Source organism: Ammospiza caudacuta, chromosome 1 (assembly GCF_027887145.1).
Source record: "Ammospiza caudacuta isolate bAmmCau1 chromosome 1, bAmmCau1.pri, whole genome shotgun sequence".
Lineage (NCBI taxonomy): Eukaryota > Metazoa > Chordata > Aves > Passeriformes > Passerellidae > Ammospiza > Ammospiza caudacuta.
In genome coordinates, this window is record NC_080593.1 from 145,675,748 (window position 1) to 145,700,759 (window position 25,012).

Genomic DNA, 25,012 nt, shown 5'->3' on the forward strand with positions numbered 1-25,012 from the left:
TGACCATGGCAGACAAAATACATGCTGCAGTTTTAAGAGTTTTCTTGAACTATCCTTGAATATTCAGGATACCAAGCCACTGAGGACAGAGTAAAAGCAGCACAAAAGGCATTATTATACCAGGATGGAAGTTCATAGTACATTTGCATTTTGCTCTTTGTATCTCAAAACATTAAAAGAGAGATATAAGAAGGCAATTAGATTGACCTCAACTATGGAAACACTTCCAAAGGGGGTTGGATGAAATGTGTGTATGCTAATGTTCTTCAAGCTCAAAAAGAAGTGATTGATGTAAAGCAAGAGAGGTCTACAGTCTGTAAGAACAGAGGAAATAAACACAGAAGGAATAATTATTTTCTCATACTATTAAAATGACAAATTAAATCATAAGGATGGAAGTTTAATTAAAAACTCTTGTTTTTATCTTAAACACCACATAGGTAAGATGTGAAATTTATGTCTGCATGAATCCTAACAAATTCTAATTAATGAGAAGGATACTCAGGGCATCTCTGTGTTTAATAGTTTATCATCTTCAGCACAGAAAACTTCTGAGCAGCAGACTGTTGAAATATCATGATTAAGTTTTCCTGTTAATGGTCTCCCCAAGACAGATGTTATTGATCAGTGATTGTTAAAGAGCAGGATATAGGCTTAGGAGAACTTGTGATTTGACTCAATGTGGTGGCAATTTCTGGAGAAAAACTTGACAACTCAAACAAGTTTTGAAAACATCTACAGCAAGTAAAATTTCTACTGTTTCAATCATAGCAGACTTCTCCACCCACAATGTGTGTTTCAATTCCTAACCATTCATTTTTCTCATTATTGTGTTCACATAAGCCAGGGAGTCTCAGAAGCTCTATGTTAATGCAGCTACAAAAATAGATAACAGGACAGAATTAACAGCAGGATGACCAGGACAGAACCGGTACAATTTAGAGGGACATACACTGACTTTCAGAACAAACTACCCACCACAACAAAATAGACCAAGTTGTGAATAATACATTTATGTCTGCAAAATATAAGCAGCTTTTATAGAAAAGGTTGTTATCTAAGTCTTCTGGAGGTCTTGCTACAAGCACTGAAGCATTTAAGAGCCATCCACACAAACTTGATATCAGTCAACTCTAGGCCCTTCCAGAAGGGACAGGATATACAAGGTAAAACAGTAGAATGGAAAGTTGGGTGGAAAGTATTATCCAAATGTTCTGCCTAAAGTCTGAGCAGAAATTAATAAAATTTCTTGTAAAATACTGCTCAATTTAATTTTAATACTGCTGAAGTTTTGAAACATTGCTCACCCATTCCTCAGCTGAAATGAAAGTTTTATCACTCTAACATTTTGGAGCAATAGCATGATGCTTCAACTCATTGAGTAATGAACTATATCTGGTCCCTAGCAGATCCTGGAACATGATCATAAACTTTCATTATCTACCTTTGGCTCTACATTTCATCACATATCTCATCCAATTTTTTTGAAAGTAACATCCAAGACAGCACAACTCATTACATCCATGTATCATATGCACTTGAGGAACACATCTATTATTCTGCTGGATGCATTTTCATTTTTCTACATAAACTATCTCTTCAACCAACATATTGTTGTATTCCATTTTGTTAATTCCATTATTAATACAAAGCAAAAAATGCTTTAAAAACTGCACACAAAGCATGAAGTAGGGCTTCTTCAAACTCATTTAAAAGCTTCCTAAGAATGGTCAAAATTGTTTTAAAGATTAATCCACAAAATAAAAGTCCAATACAAACAAACCAATTGATTACAGGAAGCTTGTTTGAGACTACAATGCAGTCAAATAAACCAAAGCTCATGAACCAGATGAAGATCTTCCTTCTCACCAGTGGGATGCTGGAAATAGAAGCCTTTGATGGTCCCTTCCAGCTCAAACCATTCTATGATTCTATATCACCCTAAACTTACCAACTGTCTTTAAGCTTCAGGAGAGAAGTGACATGCCTGGGTCAACCCTTTTTGCATCAGCTGAATTCAAATTAAATGCCCATATTGATGAAGAAAGAGCACTGGTTGTCTATATCCTGCATGTGCATTGCTTAGTGGGCCAGAAAGCACAGCACAGACACAGAAAAGCAGCAGCCCCACTCAGTTTCACACTGAGGTGTGTGTACATTCTTTGTATTGATGTGTGTGAATTTACCCTGACACACAGAGGCTAAAAAGTGAGGTTAGTACAGAACACAGAAGCCCAGTTGCAGGCTCCATTCACATCTTAATTGTTACCACATGTAAGACATCCCTAAATGACCATCTGTCTCTACAGACCTCCATTTTAATTTATTCCAGCCCACTCAGCTTCCCAAAAGGCTGAGTGGCACTCAGTGAACTGCTTTCTGCTTTTTAAAACATTTTCAGTCTACTTTCATTATAAACTTCTAGGCTTGCATATTTTCCCTTCCCATTAAAACTACATGCTACTCAAATCCTGCATAGAAAACAGAAATCTTAAATTTTCTTTAGCCATTTTATGAGACTCTGCTATAACTCAGAATTTTGCAAAATGAATTAATTTACCTAGGGCCCTGTCAAAAACACTAAGATGACCTAGCAGAGTTAAGATCTTTCATTAAGGTTAAGTGTCCAGTACACCAGTGTTTTACAAAGTTTGCTATGGTCAATCACACATTCAGTTACCTTCCCATGGAGGCCTCAGTACTCTCTTCATTCAGCTAGGCTACTCAGCTTCAAGGCAAGTTCTCAGAAATTAAGAAATTCCAATTACTGATCATGTGGAAAACACACTACATGATTTTTTAATTACCTCAGAAAAATTCATTAACTGGACAGAGACAAACCCACTTCTCTAGCATTCAGCTGACCAAGAGATATAAATTTCTTATTCCTGCAATTGCTTTCACACACAGGAAACAACACTAAAAAGACTTTCAGTGTATATAAACAATAGTTAAAAATTCACCCTATCAAACCCTAGTATTTTATACACTTAATTCATCTACAGCTGTTTCCAGAGTGATCTAATCTTTATTTTATAACTCTCAATCATGGTCAAGCTTTAACTACATTTGTAAATTCTTCCAGCAGAAGCACCATAAACTCCCCAAATGGTGAAATCATTCAGCAGGTTGGTGGAACAGTCCATAATGACTGGGAAATCCTTCAAGCACAGCATTTCACTCACTGACATGCAGGAATCACTAACACCACATAGGGTGTTCCTTGCACCCAATAACATTCACTACAGGTGCATCCACTTATTTTAAAGGCTCAGGCCAAGCTCCATCTCTCCTTAACCATGAACAAAGTTCAGGTTTTGCTCCTCTACCACAAGATTATAGGTTTGTTTCAAATTAGAGAGTCATAGCAACTTGATGAGAAAATGATACTCCAAAAGGTCCTGTTGAGTAAGACTAAAGCACAACCTTCTGGTTTAACTTTTGGCACATGGACAAAGGTCCAGGTGCATGTTTACAACAGGCAAAATCACTCTATCAAAAAGGCATCCACCCAGATATCTCTGTACACATTGTACATGTGCTTTCAGCATACTTCAACTACAAGCAAAATGTCATCACTCCACCCAGTAGTTTGCCAGTTTGAGTCATGAACCAATCATTGATTTCATATTAATGCCCAAGTCTGTAATTGTTTCCCAGGTTTATAATATGAACTGTGCTCTGCACCAGCTACATTGTATTAACTCCTCATTTCCCTCTGCTTTTCTCACAGGGAACACACAGGGAGTGTTTCAAAGACACAGCTGCATTGCTATAAGAACAATCACACTATACCTTGCTCACTGCAAGACAAATGAGACAGTTTTAATAAGTACTTGTCAACTTTATTGAGGAGTTATCTAATGGCATACACTCATCTGGACCCAATGAAGTAGCACCATTACTTGCAGGCACAAGTTATATGTCATGAAGCAATTGAGATCATGACAGAAAAAAACAAGGCAGGACAGCTCTTTATTGTTACCATCAAATGGCAGCAATAGAGAACAAAAAGTAAATAAAATCAAATTGAAAAGGAATACACAGAAAGGGAGAAAACTGCTTTGTATGCAACCAGGTTTGGCCTTCCACATAAACATTAAAGCTATGGAAAAATATCCATGATTTTTAAGATTCAAAGAGACATGAATTGCTTTCATATTTACAATATGCACAATATTCACTGGTTCATTTTAAAGGAAGCTGCTTTGCTGCAACTTGTTGCCTAATTAAATAGGGTGAGAAAAACAGGAAGCTGTACTAAACTGCACATGAGTTCAGCAAACAGAGCAGGCTTTGCTGAAGTAAAGCAACACCATTACAGCTGTTTTAACACATGAAAAAAAATTGAAAAACCTGTCCTAGACGTGGAAAAAAGCAAGCAAGGAAGCATATGGAGCACTTCAAATGAAATGGGGAGACAGGGAAGGGCAGGAAGTGAATCCGAGGGTTTAAGTCAGCAGCAAAGAGCTTCATTAAACCTGCAAACTGTCAGCAAAGAAAAAAGGGCATTTCTTCTCATGTTTTCTCTGCCAGTTTAAACAAGGTCTCCTTCCAAGCACTTCCTGTGAAAGCTTGGCAACAAAACTGCCACCAGAGGATAATAAACATTTTTAAAAAGGAAGATTCAGAGAGATCTAGCATCTCTTCCCTTATAACTGTACTAGTGAGCAGACAATATTTGGGCACTTGGGCTTCTGCAAGTGACCCCACTCCAAAAGATTTTACTTCTCTGTATGCCTGAATCACATCACCTAAGGAATAACACCATTTTTTCCAAATCTGTCAGCAGACAGTTCTGGTATCATAACAGTGAAAAATAATTTAAGGAGGTCTTAACATCAAAGAGTCTCTTTAGGCTTCTTTCATCCCTCCCTGAAAGAGACTAGAGGTGGGGGAAGAAAAACCACAACTAACCAAAGGGGCAACAAAAAAAAAAAACCACCACAAAACATCCCCTAAAAATTATACCATTTTAAGTGCTGCAGCCATAACAATATACTAGAAAACTAAACTATATATATCTCCATCTGCCTTGCAAAAGAATCAAAATTTTATTATTTTGCCCAAGTAGCTTTCCCCAAATCAAATAATAAAAGTTTAATTTTGGCAAAGTCTCATATGAAGAACAATTTGCAAAAGAAATCAAGGCACCATTTATAAGGTTTGGAAAATGTAGTGTGTGAGGCCAGTTTTACAGTAAAAACAAACAGCTTTGTCAAAACATTTAAGGCAACTTCATTCAACTTTCTATTTCTAGTTAGTTATAAATTCTTGTCTGCTATAAACTCATTGTCTGTTTTAATACATTTCAACTTCATGACTAACACAGATAATATAAATACTTTTCCAAGATAAGAGATTGGACAGCAGACATAGTCAGGATATCCCACTTGCATCGTCTTAGCATCATCACTCTTCATTTAACAATTTTCCCCATAACTTTGGCACTTAGTGAGGCAAGAAAAATACAGAGCCAAAACACAACCAACAGCATCCAAGTATCTTAGATTTAAGATACCTCCTTAGGAATTCTTAGTTAAAAGTCCTCCATTCCCACTGGTTTCACAAACACCATCACCATTGTATATTACATTATTAACAACACAGGGATGGACCATCATGGTCCTGCTTACTGACAATGTGACACAGTGTGGCACAATTTTCACATTCTGTTATACTCATCCTGGCATCATTTAACTTTATTAAAATTCAACAGTTTCATAAACTGACAATTAACAAACAGTTTCTGAAGGTTGCAAACAGGCACTCTGTCATCACTGAACGAAAGCATCCTAAGCTTTTAACGTCACCCTTACATTTTTCTAACAGCTCTCTTCATTACCTCACTACACACTGCAGAGAACATCTCAACTACTTTCAAGCCTATGACACTGACATGTACAAGTATTAATTAGAATGGTTTTGTTTGTTTGGCATGAGCATTGCATTCTTGTAGTTTGATTGTCATGTGTTTTTTATGCCACCAGCCTTGACTTCTCTAAGGCCTAGGACATGGTCACACACAACATCCTTGTCACTCATCAGGGAGACACAGGTTTGATGGATACAGGCTGGATGACAAGCAATTGGCTCAGTGACCACATCCAAAGTGTTTGAATCGATGGCTCAACTTCCTGAACCTGGGTCCAGGTAAATCCCTCTATCAAAAGGCTGGGGGATGAATGGATTGAGAGAAGCAGTGTCAAGAAGGCCTTGAGGACTCTGGTTGTCAAAAAAAAAAAAAAAAAAAAAAAAAAAAAAAAAAAAAAAAAATAAGACGTGAGCCAGCAATGTGCAGCTGCCAATTGTACCCTTGGCTGCACAAAGAAAAGTGTGGGTTGGAGCACTCTCCTGTGAAAGCAATCTGAGGGCACTGGCCTTGTTAAGTCTGGAGAAGAAAAGGCTCCAGGAGAACCTTATAGCACCTTCCAGTACCTATAGGAGGCTACAACAGAGCTGGAGACTTTTTCCAACAAGAGCATGTAGTGATAAGACAAGGGGGAATGGCTCTAAACTGAAATACAGTCGGTTTAGATTAGCCATTAGGAAAAAAATCCCTATATTCTATGATTTTAGAAAATGAGGTTTTTAAAACCTAATCAAAATTGGATATCTAAATCCTAGTGCAGTCTCACAAGAAGACACAACTCTCCCAACAAACAAAACCTGCTATATTTTATTCTTTCCTGCCTCCCCCATCCCTAGTAAATATTTTCTGTAGCACTCCAGAAAAACTAAGTTTTATATTAAGGACATTTCTTCAGGTATATTTCCCTCTATAGTCCAAAATTCTTGCTTTGAGAATAAAAAAAAATCAAAAGATAATTTACCTGAAAAGTAAAATATATTACAAGAAGAAAGAAAATTATTATTATAAATTCAAGGTGGGAGCACTAGAATTCAAAATTCAAATCACGTTCCTACAAAGAAAATTTAATAATAAAAATTAACCCAGCAGAGACATAGTTCAGCTGTAATATAGTTATAACTTTACAGAATAAATTAGCTTTCTAGAAGTACAGATTGGTCATTTAAAAAGAATTACATAACTTGCCAACATTCAATAACTATTCAAACTATTCCTAAAAATCACACAAAGCCCCAAATTTAATAAGCTTTTCAACTACACTTTTGCAGAGGTGTGAGTAGTATCCCATTTTCTCTATTAAAGCAGTCTCCCACTGAAAGAAAACAAATATCAATTTTCTTACACTGGTTTTATTAGGTTTAAATGTGCTGCTTTTCCAAGAATAAGCTCACTGTAAACTCCTACCTGAAAACACAAAAACACATTCATGAAACTAAACAACCACTTTACTTTGCCTCCTTATGTTCTAAAAGATTAAATCATGCAGTCCAAACAATTTTAAGGAGCCTACTTCTACAGTCAAGTGGAGTTTTGAATGTCTCTGAGAACAAGGTTTCACATTCTCTCTGAGCACTAGTTCCCCAGATTCATGGTTCAAAACAAACAAGCCCCCAAAATAATAATAATAGAAAACCACAAATACACCCCCTCAAAACTTTCTCAAAAGCAATCAGAATTTCTACTCTATCAGTTTTCTGCCTTTACATATACTACACATTTGAGAAATCAATATGACCTTCCCTCAGTCTCTTGTCTAAGGCTGAAGAAGTCTGGTTTTCCCTCATTAAGTGATGTGCTCTAGGCCCTTCATCACCTTGGTGACCCTCACTTGGACTTGTGGCAGTCTATAACTTCTTTCATGTATTGGTGAACCCCAAACACAGTACTTTAGATGTGGTCTCACAGCTCCTGACAGGGGGAAGAACCACTATCTTCTGGCTGCAACTTTACTAACACAGCCCAGTACGTGGCTGGCCTTTGTCACTGTGAAGCCACACTCAACAGCTCATCCACCTGGGTCCAAGGTTCTTCCTCAGAAAACTGTCCTATGGCCAGCCTGTACTGCTGCACATGGCAGCTCCATCCCTCCCTGGGGCAGGATTTCATATTTCTCCTCAATGAGTCACACAAGGCTCCTCCTGTGTCAGGCCACTTCTCCAGGTCCCACTGAAGGGTGACTGCTGCCAGCAGATTGAACAACTTGGTACGGTCCAAATAAACCTGATGAGATCACACTCAAGCCCACCATCCACCCAATTAAAAGATACCAAATGGCTCTAATTCCAAAACTGATCCTGGAAGGCACTGGTGCCACTTGCAACCTGAGGCCAGCTGGACTTGGCTTCATTGGTCCCCCCACTCTGGGTTGGCCACCCAGGCCATGTCCCACCCACCCTGCAGATCCCTGACCTGGTCCATCTCTCACAGCTGGGACAGAAGGCTCCCAGAGCACACCATGCCTAAGGTCTGACAGTCCTACAGACTCTTGTTTAGCACAAGTTACCTCCAGCACCATACTGATTTTTAGCTCTTAACCAGGACAAAACCAAGAAATAAAAGACTCCACTGGCATTGTAAGTTTCTATTTCTGCATCAGAAAAAGTTTTATATTTCTTCTGTTAAGAAATGTAACAAGAAGGATAAAACAAGAAAGGTCAAGATAGAGATGGCTATTTAGAAGAAAGAAAAAGCATTCACTTTCCAGTTTAACCACAGCAACAACACAACTTCAGGCCTCTCTTTTCACCACTGACTAAAAGAGACAAGAAGGCCACGTGTACCCACATGCACATCTATGTGTATAAAGGGGGAAATGAAATCCTTACATTTTGTTGCTTTTTCACAGGATCATTAAAGGATCCATAATCACCACAATCAAGCCCACTGTAATCCAAAATCCTACTTGTCACAATGCTTATACAAAAGCTCAGTATTAGCCCACTGATAGCAATATTTACAACCCATTACATATAGCTATAGATAAATAACACAGATCAACACTCTCTCTTTAGAAATATAAAATAACTGTTTGTTGCACTTCTCAGCAGGGAATGGACTTCCAGCTGCACTCCTTCAGGAAAGGAAACTCATGCCATTATCTCAGGGCTTTTCCTTTGTACTCACCAATAAACTTTAGACCTCTTAGCCAGTATCAAACAAACCTGGCTGAACAGTCTCTAAGTACCAAAATATACTACTAACTGGACTCTGAAAAGTTTTCCATGAGATGTAAAAACTCTATTAGCTGAGAGTCCTTTTTTTAGAACATGCTTATATTGCCTACCTTTGCACTTGAAACAATACTGATAATTAGCATGCTCAGCTTGATTCTGCCTAATGGTTTTATTGCAAGGCACTATTCCATTCAAAATGAGATGCTGTGATCTTTCTTACAATTATCCTCTGTAAATTTGCTTCACATCTGCTGTTTAAAATTATTAAAAGCCATCTTTATTCATATTGTTACAAATCATAAAGACAGTTATGAAAATTGAGTTTTACTCTTTGTAGTAAGAAACATACTGGAAATTAAATCAACCAATCTCATTCTGTTCTGAATCATTCACGTGCAGTCCTTCAGTGACACCCTGCTGAAATACAAACATGGCTTTGTGGGCTGTTTCCCCCTCTCTGTTTTCTTCAAAGCACTTTTTTATTGCTTTTTAACTACGGAAGGTGTCTCCACAGGACTCAAACCTAAACATTAAACTCAGCTTCAAGTCGTGTCACTTTAAGTGTCTCCCCTCCATCAGGGCCAAGTTCCCATGACTACATGGTACACACTCTGTCAGGATTTATCTGCACAGCATACTGAACAGAGTGCACCAAAGAGCACTTTCACAGCTTCCTAACTGATGGGTAAACATGAAGAAGCCTGTTGGGAGTTCAAAACAAGAAGCAATACTTCCCGAAAAAACATATGAGGTACCAAATGCACTAAGTACTTTCATAAATATGCCTAAAATGAATACAAATTCTCAAAAGGCAAAGCTAATTCATCTGCCATGACTGAAACTTTGAGCTACTAGAGAGTGTTTCTTATTTTTCCTAACATCAGTCACATTTAAGTAAAAGGAGATTGCCTGCTTATTACAGACGAATGCTTTGACTGCTATCAAATGAAGGGTAAAACTGATTACACACTAAATGAATAAATACTGTAGCATGCAAATATAAAAGCATCCTCAGCTGCATTTTAAATACAATACACTGCTGTCAACTCCATCTGTATCACATTTTCAGTGCTGTGATTGGGAGTCACCCATGTGCTCTCACTGCGGCCTCTGTATTTCAGAATGCTCACATGCCCATCTTTACATCTCTGTTGCAATTTGTCATTCATTGCAAAAGCAGCAATAATTATCCTGACTTTTATTATCTACACAAATAAATTTTTCTTATCCGTTATTTTTAGGACAGTTTGCTATCAAAAGCCTATTTCCTCAAAAACTGAAGATTGCTTGTGGTCTGTTACATAAAAAAACAGCTCTGAAGTACAAAGCTCTCTATGATGCAAGACTGCTTCTAACTGCCATAAGTAATAATTTACAAGATTAGGAAGAGCTGAGTTTAAGTCTAATGCTGCTGGAGCTCCCTGGATTCACCTCCTAAAAATAAAAACATATTTTAATTTAAAAATGGAGAAATGCAAAGAGTAGGATGTTACAATTTATTTGTTGCAATTATATAGAAGTGATGCTTCAAAAGTAATTAAGTGATAGAAATTTTTTCTATTATTTATTTATTTCTCTTGACACACACACACACAAAATAGATCCTACTCATTATCACAGCCCAGGGTAATGAACAAAGTCTATACAAAGTCTATGTCAAAAACAACCAGCAGAAGTTGCTACAGAATGGAAATGCTCCTGTTCTCATGCATGGTTTCACCTGCCTCCCTTGATAGAACACTCTGTCACTGGAGAAGGATGTTGGGGTGGAAAAATGTATGAAATCACCACAGAAGATCTGATGTTATGGCAGTTTCAGTGCTACACAAGTTTCAACAAAATTATAAGGAGGAAAAATGCTGTCCCCTCATCCTCATGCCAAAAGTCCCTCCTCACAGTAGAATAATAAATAAATGCATAAACTGAAGCCCACAGGGAAAGATACATATGGGAAACTGTGAAAATGATTCATACACAACACATTATGAAAGAAAAAGTTTTTAAAAGGCAAAGCAAAAAAAGTAACAACCCCATACTTTCCCTTTTCCCATCTCTAATCTTAGAGATGTATCCATGACATGAAGAAAAACATGAGAAATCTTCTCCTTTCAAGCTTTTTTAGTTTACACCAGACTTGCACCAAGAACAACAAAATGTGTATAAGGCTGAGCAGGAGCCAGACAGTCATTCTTTAGTGATGTATATGCACACATCTGTTATAGGACCAGCCCAGACTGACAGACTGCTGTGCTCAGGCAGATCAGCACTGTGAGAAACAAAATGAGCAACAATCATTGCAGGAATAGTGTTGGTTTGGGGTTTTTTTTAATTAAAAACCAAAACATAACAAAACCAAAACCTGAAAGCAAAATGCAAACGTATCTGCAGCCAATCTAATTGTCAGAAAACACATTTTGAGTTTCAGCTTCTCACTCAAGTGAAAAAGAAAGAAAGAAATAATATTAATCATTTAAGATGTTCAAGTATTAGAGAAGAACAACAGCAAAACAGGCATTAAACTGCAAAATCAGCATCATCCCAACTGAAGCTGTTCTTTATTTTATCATCAGCTTCTAGCTGTCCCTTCATATCTACCAGCCTGACTAAAGAGAATTTAAATATTTAAGCTTAATCTCTGTCTCCAGACAGTCCTGCACAACATCTGCTACTTTAAGAGAAAGACTCAGAACTGCCTGGTCATGATAACTGAGCTATCCCTTGAGTGCAAAGATGTCCTTTCAGCTGGAGCTGGGACACAGCAGAATGATAATCAAGACAGTCTTGTGGTGATCCCACATGTGCACTACTTCTTCTCAGAACAGATGTCATCATTCTCTAAAAATTCCAGCTAGCTCACAAAGTAATATTAACTCAATGATTAAAATCAACTTTTCAAAATCTATTTGAGTAACACAAATCATGGAGCTTCTGTGGATACAAAAGCATGTCTGGTCAAAACAAAGCAGAGGCTGTATTTTAAGAGACTGTATCAGTGATCTGTCTGTATTTACCATTTAGGCTTTTTACTTAAAAAAAGTAATTAGCCATCCATTTACATATGCAATAATTCCCTCTTCATATGATCATTACAGATTCTTATAATAGTTTGGGTCAGAAGAGATCTTAAAGAGCACCAAGCTGGACCCCCTGCCATGGGCAGGGACACCTTGCCCTGGACCACACTGCTCCAGGTCCCATCCAGCCTGGCCTTGAGCACTGCCAGGGATGGGGCACCCACAGCTCCTCTGGGCAGCCTGTGCCACTGTCTCACCACTCTCACAGTAAAGAATTTGTTCCCTATATCTAATTAAATTTAAAGCCATTCCCTCCTGTCCTGACACTCCCCACCCTTGTATAATGTCCCTCTCCAACTCTCTCAGCCTTTAGGCCCTGGGAGGCTGCTCTAAGGGCTTCCCAGAGCCTTCTCTTCTAGAGCCTGAAAACTCCAACTCTCTCAGCCTTTCTAAAGAGCAAAGGTGTTGCATTACAAAAGAAACCTCCCACCTGCATGCAGAAATATGTTAAAAATATATTTTTTACATGAATGTCAGATCATGCTGAAGAAATCAACAGAAAGGAGTACAGATTGCAAATTCTCTCAAATTCGACCTATAGTACAATATAATGGTTGTTTCTCCCTCTATGAGTTTGAGAAAAAACCCTATTATTTTAGCAATAGAATGATCTTGAAAATGTGTGTTTACTTGGAGGCAATTACATAACACTCATGCTCTAAAAAAAATATATTATAAAACAATCTTGCAGCTTTTGTTAACTACTGTTAAAGAGGCCTAAGCCTGGCTAGAAATATGGCAGGGTTTTTTTTTTTTATTTTGGTGTGTCTGGATGATAAAAATCAAAGCTTGGTCTCTTGAAAGGAGAGAAAATCTTCATAAATTTCAGTAGTTTTAAACAATATAGCATTAAACCTTCCTATTCAATAAACTGCTATAGAGTAGCATGTTCTTTCTACTGTCTTTGATTAATATTATGGCAGATTTAAATAAAGTTTGGGTGGAAGATTTTCTTTTGTTTTGTCTGTCGCTTTAATAAGTTGAGAACAGCGAAGTCCTTTGGAGGAGCACTCCCATGGTTCTCATTTTGTGAGGTATGCCTTTGTGCTTTGTTAGGCCTTCCACTGAAAACTTACTGAATGCAAACTCATCAGAATCAGTAAACATGTCTGCTCTGATTTTTCAGTTGAAACTTGTTCCAAAATTGCATATAACTGGATCCAAAATCTCCTCTGAAAATGAATTAAATAGGAAAAAGAGTGGTAACTAGGAGATAATATGTAGCAATTCACCCATCTGAACACACTGCCCCTCTACTGATGGACAATCAAGTGAGAAAATCAGAAAATGAGTCCATCACCTCTTATTATTTCAGAGAACTTGTTAGTTGTGATGCAGGAACAGTAAGTTCACAATTTTTTAATAACTTCACAGAACCAGGTAATGACATCCACACAAAACCACTTTTCTTTCATCACATTCTTTATGAAAAGGTTTTTCTTATCTAGCTACTGGTCTGAGCTACAGCAGGAACTACACTGGACTCAGAAGCTGGAAAACAGAGCTAACTTTCATTAAATCTGTTTAATTTCCCTTGCATTTCTGTTCAGAAAACAGTCCCAGTTTGCAAGGTTGCTTAGAATACAGAAAATAATTAGTTAATCCACAAACTAGTTTACAGTTGCAGAGGTAGGTGCAGGTTGTGCTGAAATAAATTAGGTGTAAAACAACCTCAGCTCCTCCAGGCAGCAGCGCCATAACAGCACGGAGCCTGCCACTGCCTGCACGAGTCCAGATGCAACATCCAGTTAAAAACCAAACAGCTGCAAGGAGGGAACCATCCCCTTCGCCTTAACACAGCACGCTCACCACTGAAGTTCAGGAGCTGCGTGAGGCGTTCTTAGGTCACTCACAACACATCAACAACAGCAGCAGGAGCTGCAGAACACCCACTTCAACCACTGGTTTTAATCCCGTGTTTCACAGAACTCACTGCTTTAGGTAAGCAGGTGTAGAGAAACCAGCCCAGCTCGAAAGCAGCAGCAGCAAAACTGTGTCTTCACTGTAATTGGAGCTTGCATGCACAAAGACTCCAAAGGAGCCTTTTGGTAGCAACATCCTGACTGTATGTCCGCATGCAAATTATTAACTATAAATTTGGGAGAGTTGCAGATTTTTTGCACGTTACGGTAGAGCCTGTTTAAATCTTGTTTCCCACCAAATAAAGCTTTTTTGTATTTACAGATAATAAAAAATAATGCAAAACAAGTCCAGTTTAAACTGCAATCAGCTCAAATAGGGCACATAAAACAGTTATACAAACAAAAGAAATTCAAAGAAGAGCAACACAAGCAACAGAAGTACCCACCATTCTTTATTCCCCAATTTACAGTCAAATCCAACATAAAAATTTCTAAAATACACACAGTCCACACAAATAGTGCAGAACACTGTGTATTTATCTGATATATTTTGTTTCTTTTTGGAAAGGCATTATCACATTCAACCTGCACTGATGTATCTCCCAAACCATGAAAGCATTACACTGTATTCTTACCCTAGAAGTAAGTTGCCAGTGATGACAAAATATGTATTATTTAACTCTGTGCATGCTGTCAAGTGTACTAATAAGCATATCAATGTCTGTACCTATTCCACATAGTTAAGAACAGGGGGCAGCAATTCTGTCAAACACTAACCTAACAGGTTGATTCTTGAGAAATCTATCAGTGGCCATGGCTTAGTTACAAGAGAAAAGAAAAACCAAACCAGTTACAATTATGGAAAAGTTACAGATGTTAATCTAGGTTACATAATAAAGATAAAATAGATAATTCTAAATGCGAACTTACAATCACTGTCATCAATTGCCCCAGACAACAGCGCTGTTACAGTTCTGAACATAGACAGTTTTTCTATTAAAACTTCAACTGATCTGAATCCTGCAGCATCATATTTCCATACCCAAGACTATCAAGCAAAAACCATAATTAAATAATTAATACTCTTTCCTTGCATACCAAATGTTTTGCTCATGCCAACACATTCAGCAGAACTAAAAGACTCTATTAAATCCATCTCCTAGATACGGGCTGGCTCCTGAAGAATCGACAAATACTTGATGAACTAAGTGTATAATCCAAACCAACAACTAACTGCAACCTCTGCAACAATAGCAAAAATCTGTCTTCTTTCAGTGGCATCATGCTTGGACCTTCAAACAAGCAAAAGGCAAGAGAAGAGCTGTACACTGTCTTCTTTTAAAGTCATTTGGAAGACATTTCCTCATAACCACTGACCTAGTACATAGGAAATCACTCTGAAACCTCAAATAGGAAGCAGTGGACTGATATTCCTTGGAAACCAGCTCTGGAAGTTTACCCATTTTCATGCTCCTATTTCTTGACAGCAGAGCAGGGTGAACATTTAAATGACGCTCATAACAAGCATGAAAAACCCCGGCACTGAGGCTTCAAGGTTGAAGTGCTGAGACCATACAATCTCTTCTGCTGCATTATTTTGCTTCTCTCCTTCCACCAATTCTGTTTTCATATTATTTCCTTCACTCCACATTCATCTCTTCATCCTTACCTCATTTCTTAAACCAAGTCTCCCTTGGCAGATTTCTGCAGTCAGAGTTCTGTGCTTACTTGATGTAATGAGTGGCTGGGGAAAACCTCTACTAATGCTCTCAAACAAAACTCACCCTTCATCTTCCCTCTGAAAATCCCAACATTCACGCATTTTTTTCTACTGCAACAACTGACAACACTGAAAACACCAAGAAGTACCACAGCAACATATAAGTTCAGACAACTGCTTTACGCGCTAATCTTTGAGACGCCAGAGCAGGAAAGCTTTCTGTAACTAGCTCAACACAAGGGCAAAGTCCCACAATTAAAAGAGCAGATTACATGCATACCAACGCCTCTGGCTCCTGTGGATTTGGGCGGGTGGTGCTGCCCCGTCCCTGATGCTCTCTCAAAGGCGTACAGAAAAAAAATTAATAAAAAGGAACAAAAAAGAGGGAAAATGATAAAAACGAGGGGATAGGGTTTGGGGTGTGGACGATTTACCTCTTCCAGCAGCGTGACCGTGTTCCTGCAGTTCTGCAAGCGGGTGGTGAAGCTGGAGGTGGTCGGGGAGTTGTAATCCTCTGTGGTCTCGGCGATGAACTCCGACACGGTGATCTGGTCCGGCATGATCCTGCCCCACCGGTAAAGCCCAGGAGAAGCCGGGCACACAGATCCGAAGAGAGAAGCAGCCAAGTTTCGAGGGGAAAGGTGGGGGAAAAAAATAAGAAAACGAAAAAAAAAAAAAAAAAAAAAAAAAGGAGAGGGAAGAAGATGTTAACAGCCAGCAGAGACCCGCAGCATCAAAGCACCGGAGCCGCAGAGGGAGGCTGAAGCTTCGCCCTCTACATCCAGCCTCTCCCCGGCCGCCCCCTCCTCCTCCGGGCAGGAGGTGAAGGGGGAGAGGCCCCCGCACGGCGCCCCTCGCTCGGCCCCGCCGGTGGGGAGCGCTCCCGCGGCCGCCTCCGAGCAGCCCAGCTCGGCCCCGCCGCGGCGCTGCGGGGAGGGCGGCGGGAGGGGAGCGGCGACCGCGCCGGGCTCAGCCCCTTTCCCCACCCGCGCCGATCCCCCCACGCCCCCCGGCCCGGCCGCTGCTCCCGCCCGCGTCGAGCACTGACTTGTGCGGGCTCGCGCTGCGCCCCCCGGGCGGGGGAGGCGGGGCCGGGCCGGGCGCGGCGGGGCCGCGGGGCCGCGCTGACGGGCACCGCTCACGGGCACGCGCCGCCCGCCGCCGCTACGCGCGACAACGAGGAAGCAGCTCCGCGCAGGCGCGGCCGGCGCTCCCCTCCCCCGGCCCCGCGGTTTCTGAGGGGGGGAGGCTGCCACTCTTTCGTTTTCTTATCATAAAAAAGGGGTTTTTGGTGGGAGCCGACAAGGTCGGGGGATGCTGCGCTGCGGTACTGTCCCTAAGCGGGAGAATGAGCTTCCCGTGCCTCTGGCACCGGGGAGAGACCCTGCCCTCCTCGGGCTGCGGCTCCGCTCCCTCTCCAGGGAACCCCCAGGGCGAGTCGGAGCCTCTCGTGTTTCTTTATTTCCCTTCCGTGAGTCCGTCACGGGCGGTCGGAGCCTATCCGCCGGGGATGTACAGCCGAGGATTCGTGCAGCCGAGGTTGCCACCCCTCTCGGCAGCCTTGACTGCATAGGTTTTTACGCTCCTTAGTCTTAGTTAATTTTTAAGAAGTCCTGCTATGATTTAGAGAAGCCCTTGAAGTTGCTATTGCCGATTTTGCGTTACAAGCTCTGTGCCGGAGCAGAGCTGTCTCAGTGCTGCCGTGGCCGGGTCGCGCAGCCCAGCGCGGTGCCCCGGAGCAGCGCTGGCCCGAACCTGAACCGCGGGCTCACAGCTCTGTGTCCGCTCACAAACAGTATTTCTGAATAGTTAACATCTCCTTTATCCATTGTTGTATCACGTAGCTCAGGGAACTGACAGACAGACAGACCCCTTTTTTTTTGGTTTTTTTTTTTTTTCCTTAAAGCTTAGGTTTGAGGTCCCATATGTTCATTTCTAAAGAAGGCTAAGTCTCAGGAGGCTCAAGTAATTGTGGTCATCTGCTGCATCAGTGTGATTTATTTAGCCTTACTGTGTGATTTCCTCCTCCTTATATTTGGGATTCTCTCCACACAAGCTGGGCCATTCAGGAATGGTAAATATTCTCAAATCTGAACAATTGAGAATGAGCAATATTATGTGGCTGTATCCATTTCAAAAGATTTTATGTTCTCTGCATAAGTACCTGCCATATTACAATGTGGTTAGGCTTGTACATGGTTTTGCATGTAATTCTAATAAAATGCCTGTGCAACTCAAAAATAGTTTACAGTATCAACTAAAAACTGCAATGCCTGAGTAAGGATAAAAAGGAGATGCCTGATTTGAGTATACTCGTAAAAAAATTACTTCTATGCAGTTCTGTCAGCAAAAATATGACCAATACTCCTGAGCAGTGGTCCTGCCAGAACATGTTTCTGTATTTCATTGCCTTAGTAGAAGCCCTCCATGTGGCCATGTGATTGCTGCTGCTGCTGCTGCTTCACGTGATGCAGCTTTCTGGCACAAAGGCTCTGAGCTCGTACAGATGATTGTTAAACGTCATGAGACTCTGAAAGGTAGAGTAGGCAAGAGGAGGAGGAAGCCAAGAAAAGAACTGTGTGGGAGTTACAGTGAAAAATGGATTTGGGCAAAAAAAAATGAAGGGCTGAAGAAGCAGCGGGAGAGGTAGGAAGAAAATCAGTTGATGATTGTGTTCATCGGAGCAGTGGAGGAGGAAGAGAGACCAAGAAGATAAAAATGGCTGGTGGCATCAAAAGCAGCATGGAAAGGAGAGTAAAGAACTGGCTGGGGGGTTGGGCCAGGGAAGAGCTGTTGGTAAAATCCAAAAGAGCTGTTTTGGCCTAGCCTGCTTGGAAACTGGATGGGTGAGGGATACGGCCCGAGGGCCCAGCAGGGTCTCTGTGGTCACCCCCTGTAATTTCCTGCTGAACATCAATCATGGGCTGTCACACAGCTGTTCCTGGTGGTCCACAGGTCAGCCACAGTGTTCACATTAGGAAGGTTCCTGATCCCTCACTGGCAGATTTCAAGTGAGGATAAATCCATCACACTGGTGGACAAACTGGTTTAATTAATTGGGTGCTCTCACTATCAGAGTTGAATTGTTCTTCTTCGGGCTGAAGTTATTGAGCTTGACCATTAATCTCTGGATTGTAAAATAACCTCATCTGTTATCCCAATAAATCCCCCCAGAAGCTGAGCATATTGCTAAAGACATAATTGCTTTGATACTATTTTGTGCAAATTTAAACTACAGAACTGAAGAGCATATTCAGCTAAGAAAGGGAGTAGACCGGCCAGGGAAACTGTGAAGAGTGACAGAAGTGAAGGCAGAGCAGAAAGTGCAACTGAACTTTTGTGTTTCCTCATCAGGGAAAAAAGTTGTCTTCTAAAAAGACATATAAAATATATAAGAAATAGAATGAATACAGAAGAATACTGGTAAATAAAGAGAATGGCACAATGCCTAAAAATGAAAAAGGAAGATCATAGCTGCCTTTTGGTCTGTTTTTGACTGTTCTGAAATTGTTTTTGACTGTTCTGAAATTGTTTACTCTGCCAGAGAGAATACAGTGCTCTGTTTTGCTGCTTAGAAGCAGCATTTCCCCTTCCCCTATTCAAATGTTAGTAAAGAAAATAGCCCTATAGGCATGACCTCTTTGGACTTGGATTATTTTCATTTAAACACATGGAAACAAGATCAGTAAATTAATATGATTTTAATAAAAACATAAAGCTACCTGTAAAATGTGCTAATGTTTAAACTAGTCAGATAATGTAAGTATTTCAAATAGCATTCAGCGATTTTCAGATTTAACTATGTTTCCTGTTTTGAATCAGTATCTGAGATTCAATTCTAAATTTGTAAGATGCACCTCTCTATAAATTGTCACTAACTGAAATCACTGTTTCACTTCACAAATGTCAAAGAATAATCATCAGAATGTGAAAGTTATGTTTCACAGTGTCTGCTGTAACCCTGTCTTAGTCTGTGCTAGATCCTGGGTGAGGCTGTGCCACAGCCTTTTTCTCATGGAAGGTTTGCCATTGAAGTTATGTTTATCTCAGTCCTCTTGGTATTCTGAAGTGAAATACATCTTTTCCATCCTGGACAAGCTAATGCCAGTGAGGATCATGCAAGCAGCCCTGGAAATCACTTACTCCTTACTGCTGATGCATTGCAGTCCAGGTAGTTGTGCTGTCTTGCCATCCCACCCAGTGATTCAGTCTACAAATCCACTTGATTCCCTGGTTTGTATTGTGATTGCAAACAGAAGAGTTAATTACAGCAAACTGAGAGTAATTCTGCAGTACTGGTGATAGTCACCATGCTCAGGGAGAGGCTAAGGAACATAGCAATGACAAGCTGCAGACACAGGTGTTGTGCAATAAACTGAATAGCAATGATAGTATTCTTCATTTTATAGTATTTTAGAGAGCTTATATTTAGATTGAGGCCATCAGTTCACTCACAGGAGCTGAGCAGGAGTGAACAGGTGATGATGTTTTCATCCCTGTGAACTTTGCAGCATGACCAGTATGTGCAGAGGTGAAGATCTACATGGCACTTGCACAGCTCTTCACATCATCAATGCAATTAACTATTGAAACCACACAGCCATGAGATAGAGAACAGCAAGATTATGTTTCCACTGCAGATAAGGAGCCAGATAGATGAGCTTGTGTCCCTGCTGTGTTTGTGGCTGTCTAGCTTTAGTCATGCAAAGCCATCTCTTCAGGGTATCAACACCTCATCTAGGCTGAAGCTGGTGGTGAATCTCCTGTGGGATGTGGTTATGCTGTCTGCAGAGAGCAGCCCCAGGACCACCCTGAGGTCACACTTCCCTGCTGCATAGGAAGCAAACTCACAGATGCAAACTCAGGTGTGGTTGCTGCTTTTGGAAACAAGCTTGACCCGGGTCCCTGGCTGTGCACCAGTGTGTTGTCAAGCATGCTCAGACAAGATGCCTCCAGGGCCATTTGCAGCCTCTCAGTGTGGCAGCAAAGTTGTTAGCTGGAAAATGGAAATCACTGTGCACATCCCTTCTGTGCAGTGATCCTTCTGATTACTACCAGTGTAGTCATGGCAGGATCTCACATTCAGGGGGTTTTGATTCTCAAGTATTAACATGATGATGCCTTTTTGCAAATACAGGTTTACAGGTTTACACTCAGTTCTTGACTTGCAAGGTTTCCATCTTGGTGATTACTGCAGATAAAAGTGCTGATTTTATAATATGACAGACAGTAGTGCTTCATTAAAACATCAAATCATTGAAATGCACATGCTTTTCTTAGTAAACTATATAGTTGTTCTTTTTATGCTCCTTAACAGCTCCACAAACATGGAGAGTGTCACCAGCTCAGCAGCAAATAGCAACAGTAGTGTGCTAAAATGCATCAGGAAAATATCCTTAGGCTATGTTTCTCTACTATACTGCTATCCTGAATATCTTTGTGGTTTGGTGTTAGATCCATCTATTTCAGCTAAACACAGCAGTCAGGAGTACTCCCCATCCTCCTCCTGATCCTAACTCTCTTTATGAGATAGTTGTAAGACATCAGGCATCCATGGCATTTGATACCTGATAAAGCTGATTTGATGTTCCCTGAAAAAACATCTACATGGTAAATTGCTGTTCCTACATTTTTATAGTTTTATTTTCAGATAACTTCTGACAAAATTAATGGGAAAGGCTTATTTAAATTTATGGCCATAATACTAGAATATCCACAAATATTTCTGAATATCAGCTCTTCTCATTTGAGTTAGATGCTGGGCTTAGGGGGTAAAGGAAGCTTCAAATCAACAGGAATCTCAGCAGGATGAGTTATGCTTTTGGTTTTGGAATATCTCACGTGCTAAAACTCAGTAAACTTTTTTTGTTAATGGAACTCTCTTAGTTTTGTTTTGCAAAGCAAAACCACCCCTTTTATGTAATGACAAGTAACATCATCACTTTATACTTCAGCAGGAAATGTTTAGTCAGGAGGCGTTTCACCTCCAGGAGCTGTGTCCTCTCAGAGGACGGTCGGACGGCTGACAGCCTTGCACAAATTGTAACAACCACGTATCTAACCTGCAGCATGTTTGCACGTTTAATATCACACAAGTGCATGATGTACTCACAGGAAAAGGCAAAGTCTATTTTAAACACTGAAGCCTACATCACACATTGTGACTGGTGCTAATTTGCTTGAAGGGAACGTACATGGTAAACTGCAGAGTGTTTCTACTTGAGGAAGAAGTCTGTTGGCTTTGACATTTGCAAACAAACCTTTGAAATTATTATGTTACTGGGACCAAATAGGTACCTTTCCAGTAAAAGAAAACTTCTTGCCTATGTAACACTGCTGAACATGAAGAAGACCAAAATCCAGGTCCAGCAAACATGCAATTCTGTGTTTTTTATGGGACAATATCTTCTAATGTGACTTATGAACTGCATGAGCTCTGTCAAGAATTTGTGCTGCTGCTGTGACTGTGTTGAATGCAAGAATCAGCTGATTCCAATTTTAATACTGGCATCTCCCACCATTTGTCTTCATCTGGTATTTAAAATGAGATAGTGAATGTCTCAGAAACTACATGTTATTTTAGAAACCTTTTAGCACTTACAATAGTGGCTTAAACAGAAGGTTCTTTTCACATTCTTTCAATATTAAAATGAGAGCAAAAAGAGAGCCCATTGTGTTCTCTTTATAAATGACATTTTGGTAGCATTAAGGTCATGTGGTTTTAACACTATGTGGACAAAATGAAAAAAGATTAAGTCAGAACATCAGAAATATTTTGCTGAATTATATATTTTGCATCTTATTTACATGAATGTCCTGGGCAAGTAACTTGGCTGAATGATAAGGAAACTCAAATAACCACCTCAAAGGACAGCTGAAAATAACAGTACTGAAAATGAAGTGCAGCATTGAGTTACACAAGATTAAGCTGACTAATCTGCTGATTCAGTTTTGCCTTTGTTTTTTGGTTTTGTCGTGCAAGATCAAGTGTCAAGCAGACAAACACGTAATGGCATTCCAGGCTCCCAGTAACAACAACAAGCAATGGGCTGTTCCCCTGCCACCTCTGCATTCTCCAAAAATGAAACAGCAAAATGCTCACCTGCAGCAAGAGGCAGTAGGTGAAGGACAAAGATCCTCCTTTTCTTGTTACAGGTGTGATGAATTTGGTATTTCTATTTCACAGATGGTTTTTGTTAGAGATGCTCATTTAAGAAACCTTACTTCAGTTGATAGGAAGTGCAATAATGCATATGAAGGGTCTGGAAGAGAAGCCATGCAAGGAGCAGCTGAGGTCACTTGGGCTGTTCAGCCTGGAGAGGAGGAGACTGAGTGGAGCCCTCATTGTGATCTCCAACATCCTCACAAGGCAAAGAGGAGGGGCAGACACTGATCTCTTCTTTCTGGTGCCCAGAGACTGGACCCAAGGGAATGGCTGAAACTTGTGTAAGAGGAGGTTTAGGTTGGATATTAGGTTTTTCCCCCAGAGGGTGGTTGGGCATTGGAACAGGCTCCCCAGGGAAGTGCTCGCATCCCTAAGGCTGACAGAGTTCAAAAAGCACTTAGGAAATGCTACCAGGCACATGGGATTCTTGGGCATGATCCTGTGCAAGAACAGGAGTTGAACTGAGTGATGTTATGAGTCCCTTCCTACTCAGGATATTTTATGATTCTGTGATTCTGTGTGTCAGGAGACAACAGGTTCAAACACAGCTCTTACAACATCTACAGAATATAAAAACACAGCAGTATATTCTTCTGTATGGACTGGTTCTTGGACAGTCCAATGGTATCAAACTCTTACGAGTGCTGATGAATAAGAAATCTGTCAGTGGAGCCACTCGTAGGTTTGATGTTAACCCTTGCCCAAGTGCCAATATGAGCCTGCTCATTACTCACAGAGATGGTCAGGCAGGAACTGCTGACCCTGAGGGAGGTGGTGCTCCTGCAGTACCCACCATCACTGCACTGGTGAGGCTGAGGAGCACCACAGGGAAACCTGGGCATGGTTGTCCTTGCATTCCTGACACTGAGCAAATCTTTGAAGCATTGTTGGGAAGGACACTGCAGACATGTTGGCAGGAGAGCAGGTCATTCCAGTGGGATTCAAAGGACAAGATGAAGCCAGAATGTCATGAAGGGGTACTCTGATTGAAATGAGAGAAATAAGAGTCCTTCCAAAGAAGGAGTCATAGTAGCTGGATGCTTTATTTTTTTTTTAATATGAGAAATAGCAATGACTAAAATCAGAGGGTGATACTGCAGAAATGAACATGTTGCAGGGCAGCTGGCATAGCAGGCTCTCCAAAATAAAAAGAGAATGAAATAAAGCCTCAACCCACATTACAAACATTTCAATATTTTCCCTTTCCCTCTGGAAACGATATGACTGTGTCATTACCAGGCACATCTCTGGTTCTACTGAAGATGCTAAATCTATGCTGATGGCAACGTGCAGTGTTTTGCCTGCAGAAAAAAATGAAGGTTCAGACCAAAATGGACCTGGGAAGCAGTTAGAGAATGAAGTAAAGGCTCTGTAGACCTGGGATCATGTCCTTGAGCTGCCACTCATGGCTCTGACATGGCAACTGATCTCTGTGTGCATCATTTCTCTATCTGTGGAATGCAGACAATTACATTTATTTCTCTAGGTGAAAGAACACTGGCCTTTTTCAGCTGAATACTGCTGTATCAGAACTAAGTATTTTTAATGTATATTTTATTGTAAGAGTTTCTAAAAGTAACTGAGGGATGAGAAGGACTCTCAGTCCAAACAATTTTGTCAGCACTTTTTTGGACAGACAAAAAGGTTTGGCAGGTAAATGAAAGGGTTTCTTTCTACTAGTTGTTAATGCTGTGAAAATATAAATCAGAAAGATCTGGGTTTGTGAAGGACTCCTCCCTCCTTATTATAGTTTTATTAGCATTACTTTGTGGAAAAAGAGGGACTAAGACCCCCATGATAAAAAACAGAAGTCATTAGCAAGGTTTGCTAAGACACAGTTTGCAGATGTGTATGGGCCTACTCAGTTGAAGTTTAAGTGCTGGCTTATAGTGTTGTCTGAGCATACTTTATTTCACATAATTTCCTAAATAGCATCTCATTAGAGAAAGGCTGGAAATAAATCTGCAGATGTTGGATGTTATAAAAAAAGGTTCTTCCAGCCACTGAACATATTAGCACATCTGTGTTTGCCTTATATAAGCTACTGTTTTCAAGGATGCATCCCTTGGCCAGACTCTAGACTTGAAAGTAGCATAAGAAATTTTCAATTCAGGAGTGATGCCTTTTGGGTTTTGTTTTGTTTGTG

General features: G+C 40.4%; 1 protein-coding gene across 2 annotated transcripts in view; it reads right to left on the reverse strand.

Moving 5' to 3' along the window:
* Window positions 1-25,012, reverse strand: part of ASAP1 (ArfGAP with SH3 domain, ankyrin repeat and PH domain 1) — a 142,394-nt gene that overhangs the window by 96,835 nt on the left and 20,547 nt on the right. Inside the window, exons 1-2 of one of the 2 annotated variants that reach the window (XM_058821420.1) lie at window positions 16,750-16,783; window positions 16,136-16,265 (exon numbers count right to left, since the gene is read on the reverse strand). In XM_058821420.1, the coding sequence (XP_058677403.1) occupies window positions 16,136-16,261 (126 nt within the window). In that variant the 5' untranslated portion in view covers window positions 16,262-16,265; window positions 16,750-16,783. Of the gene's footprint in view, window positions 1-16,135; window positions 16,266-16,749; window positions 16,784-25,012 lie in introns of those variants that run through there. The other variant, XM_058821412.1, reaches the window with a different exon arrangement.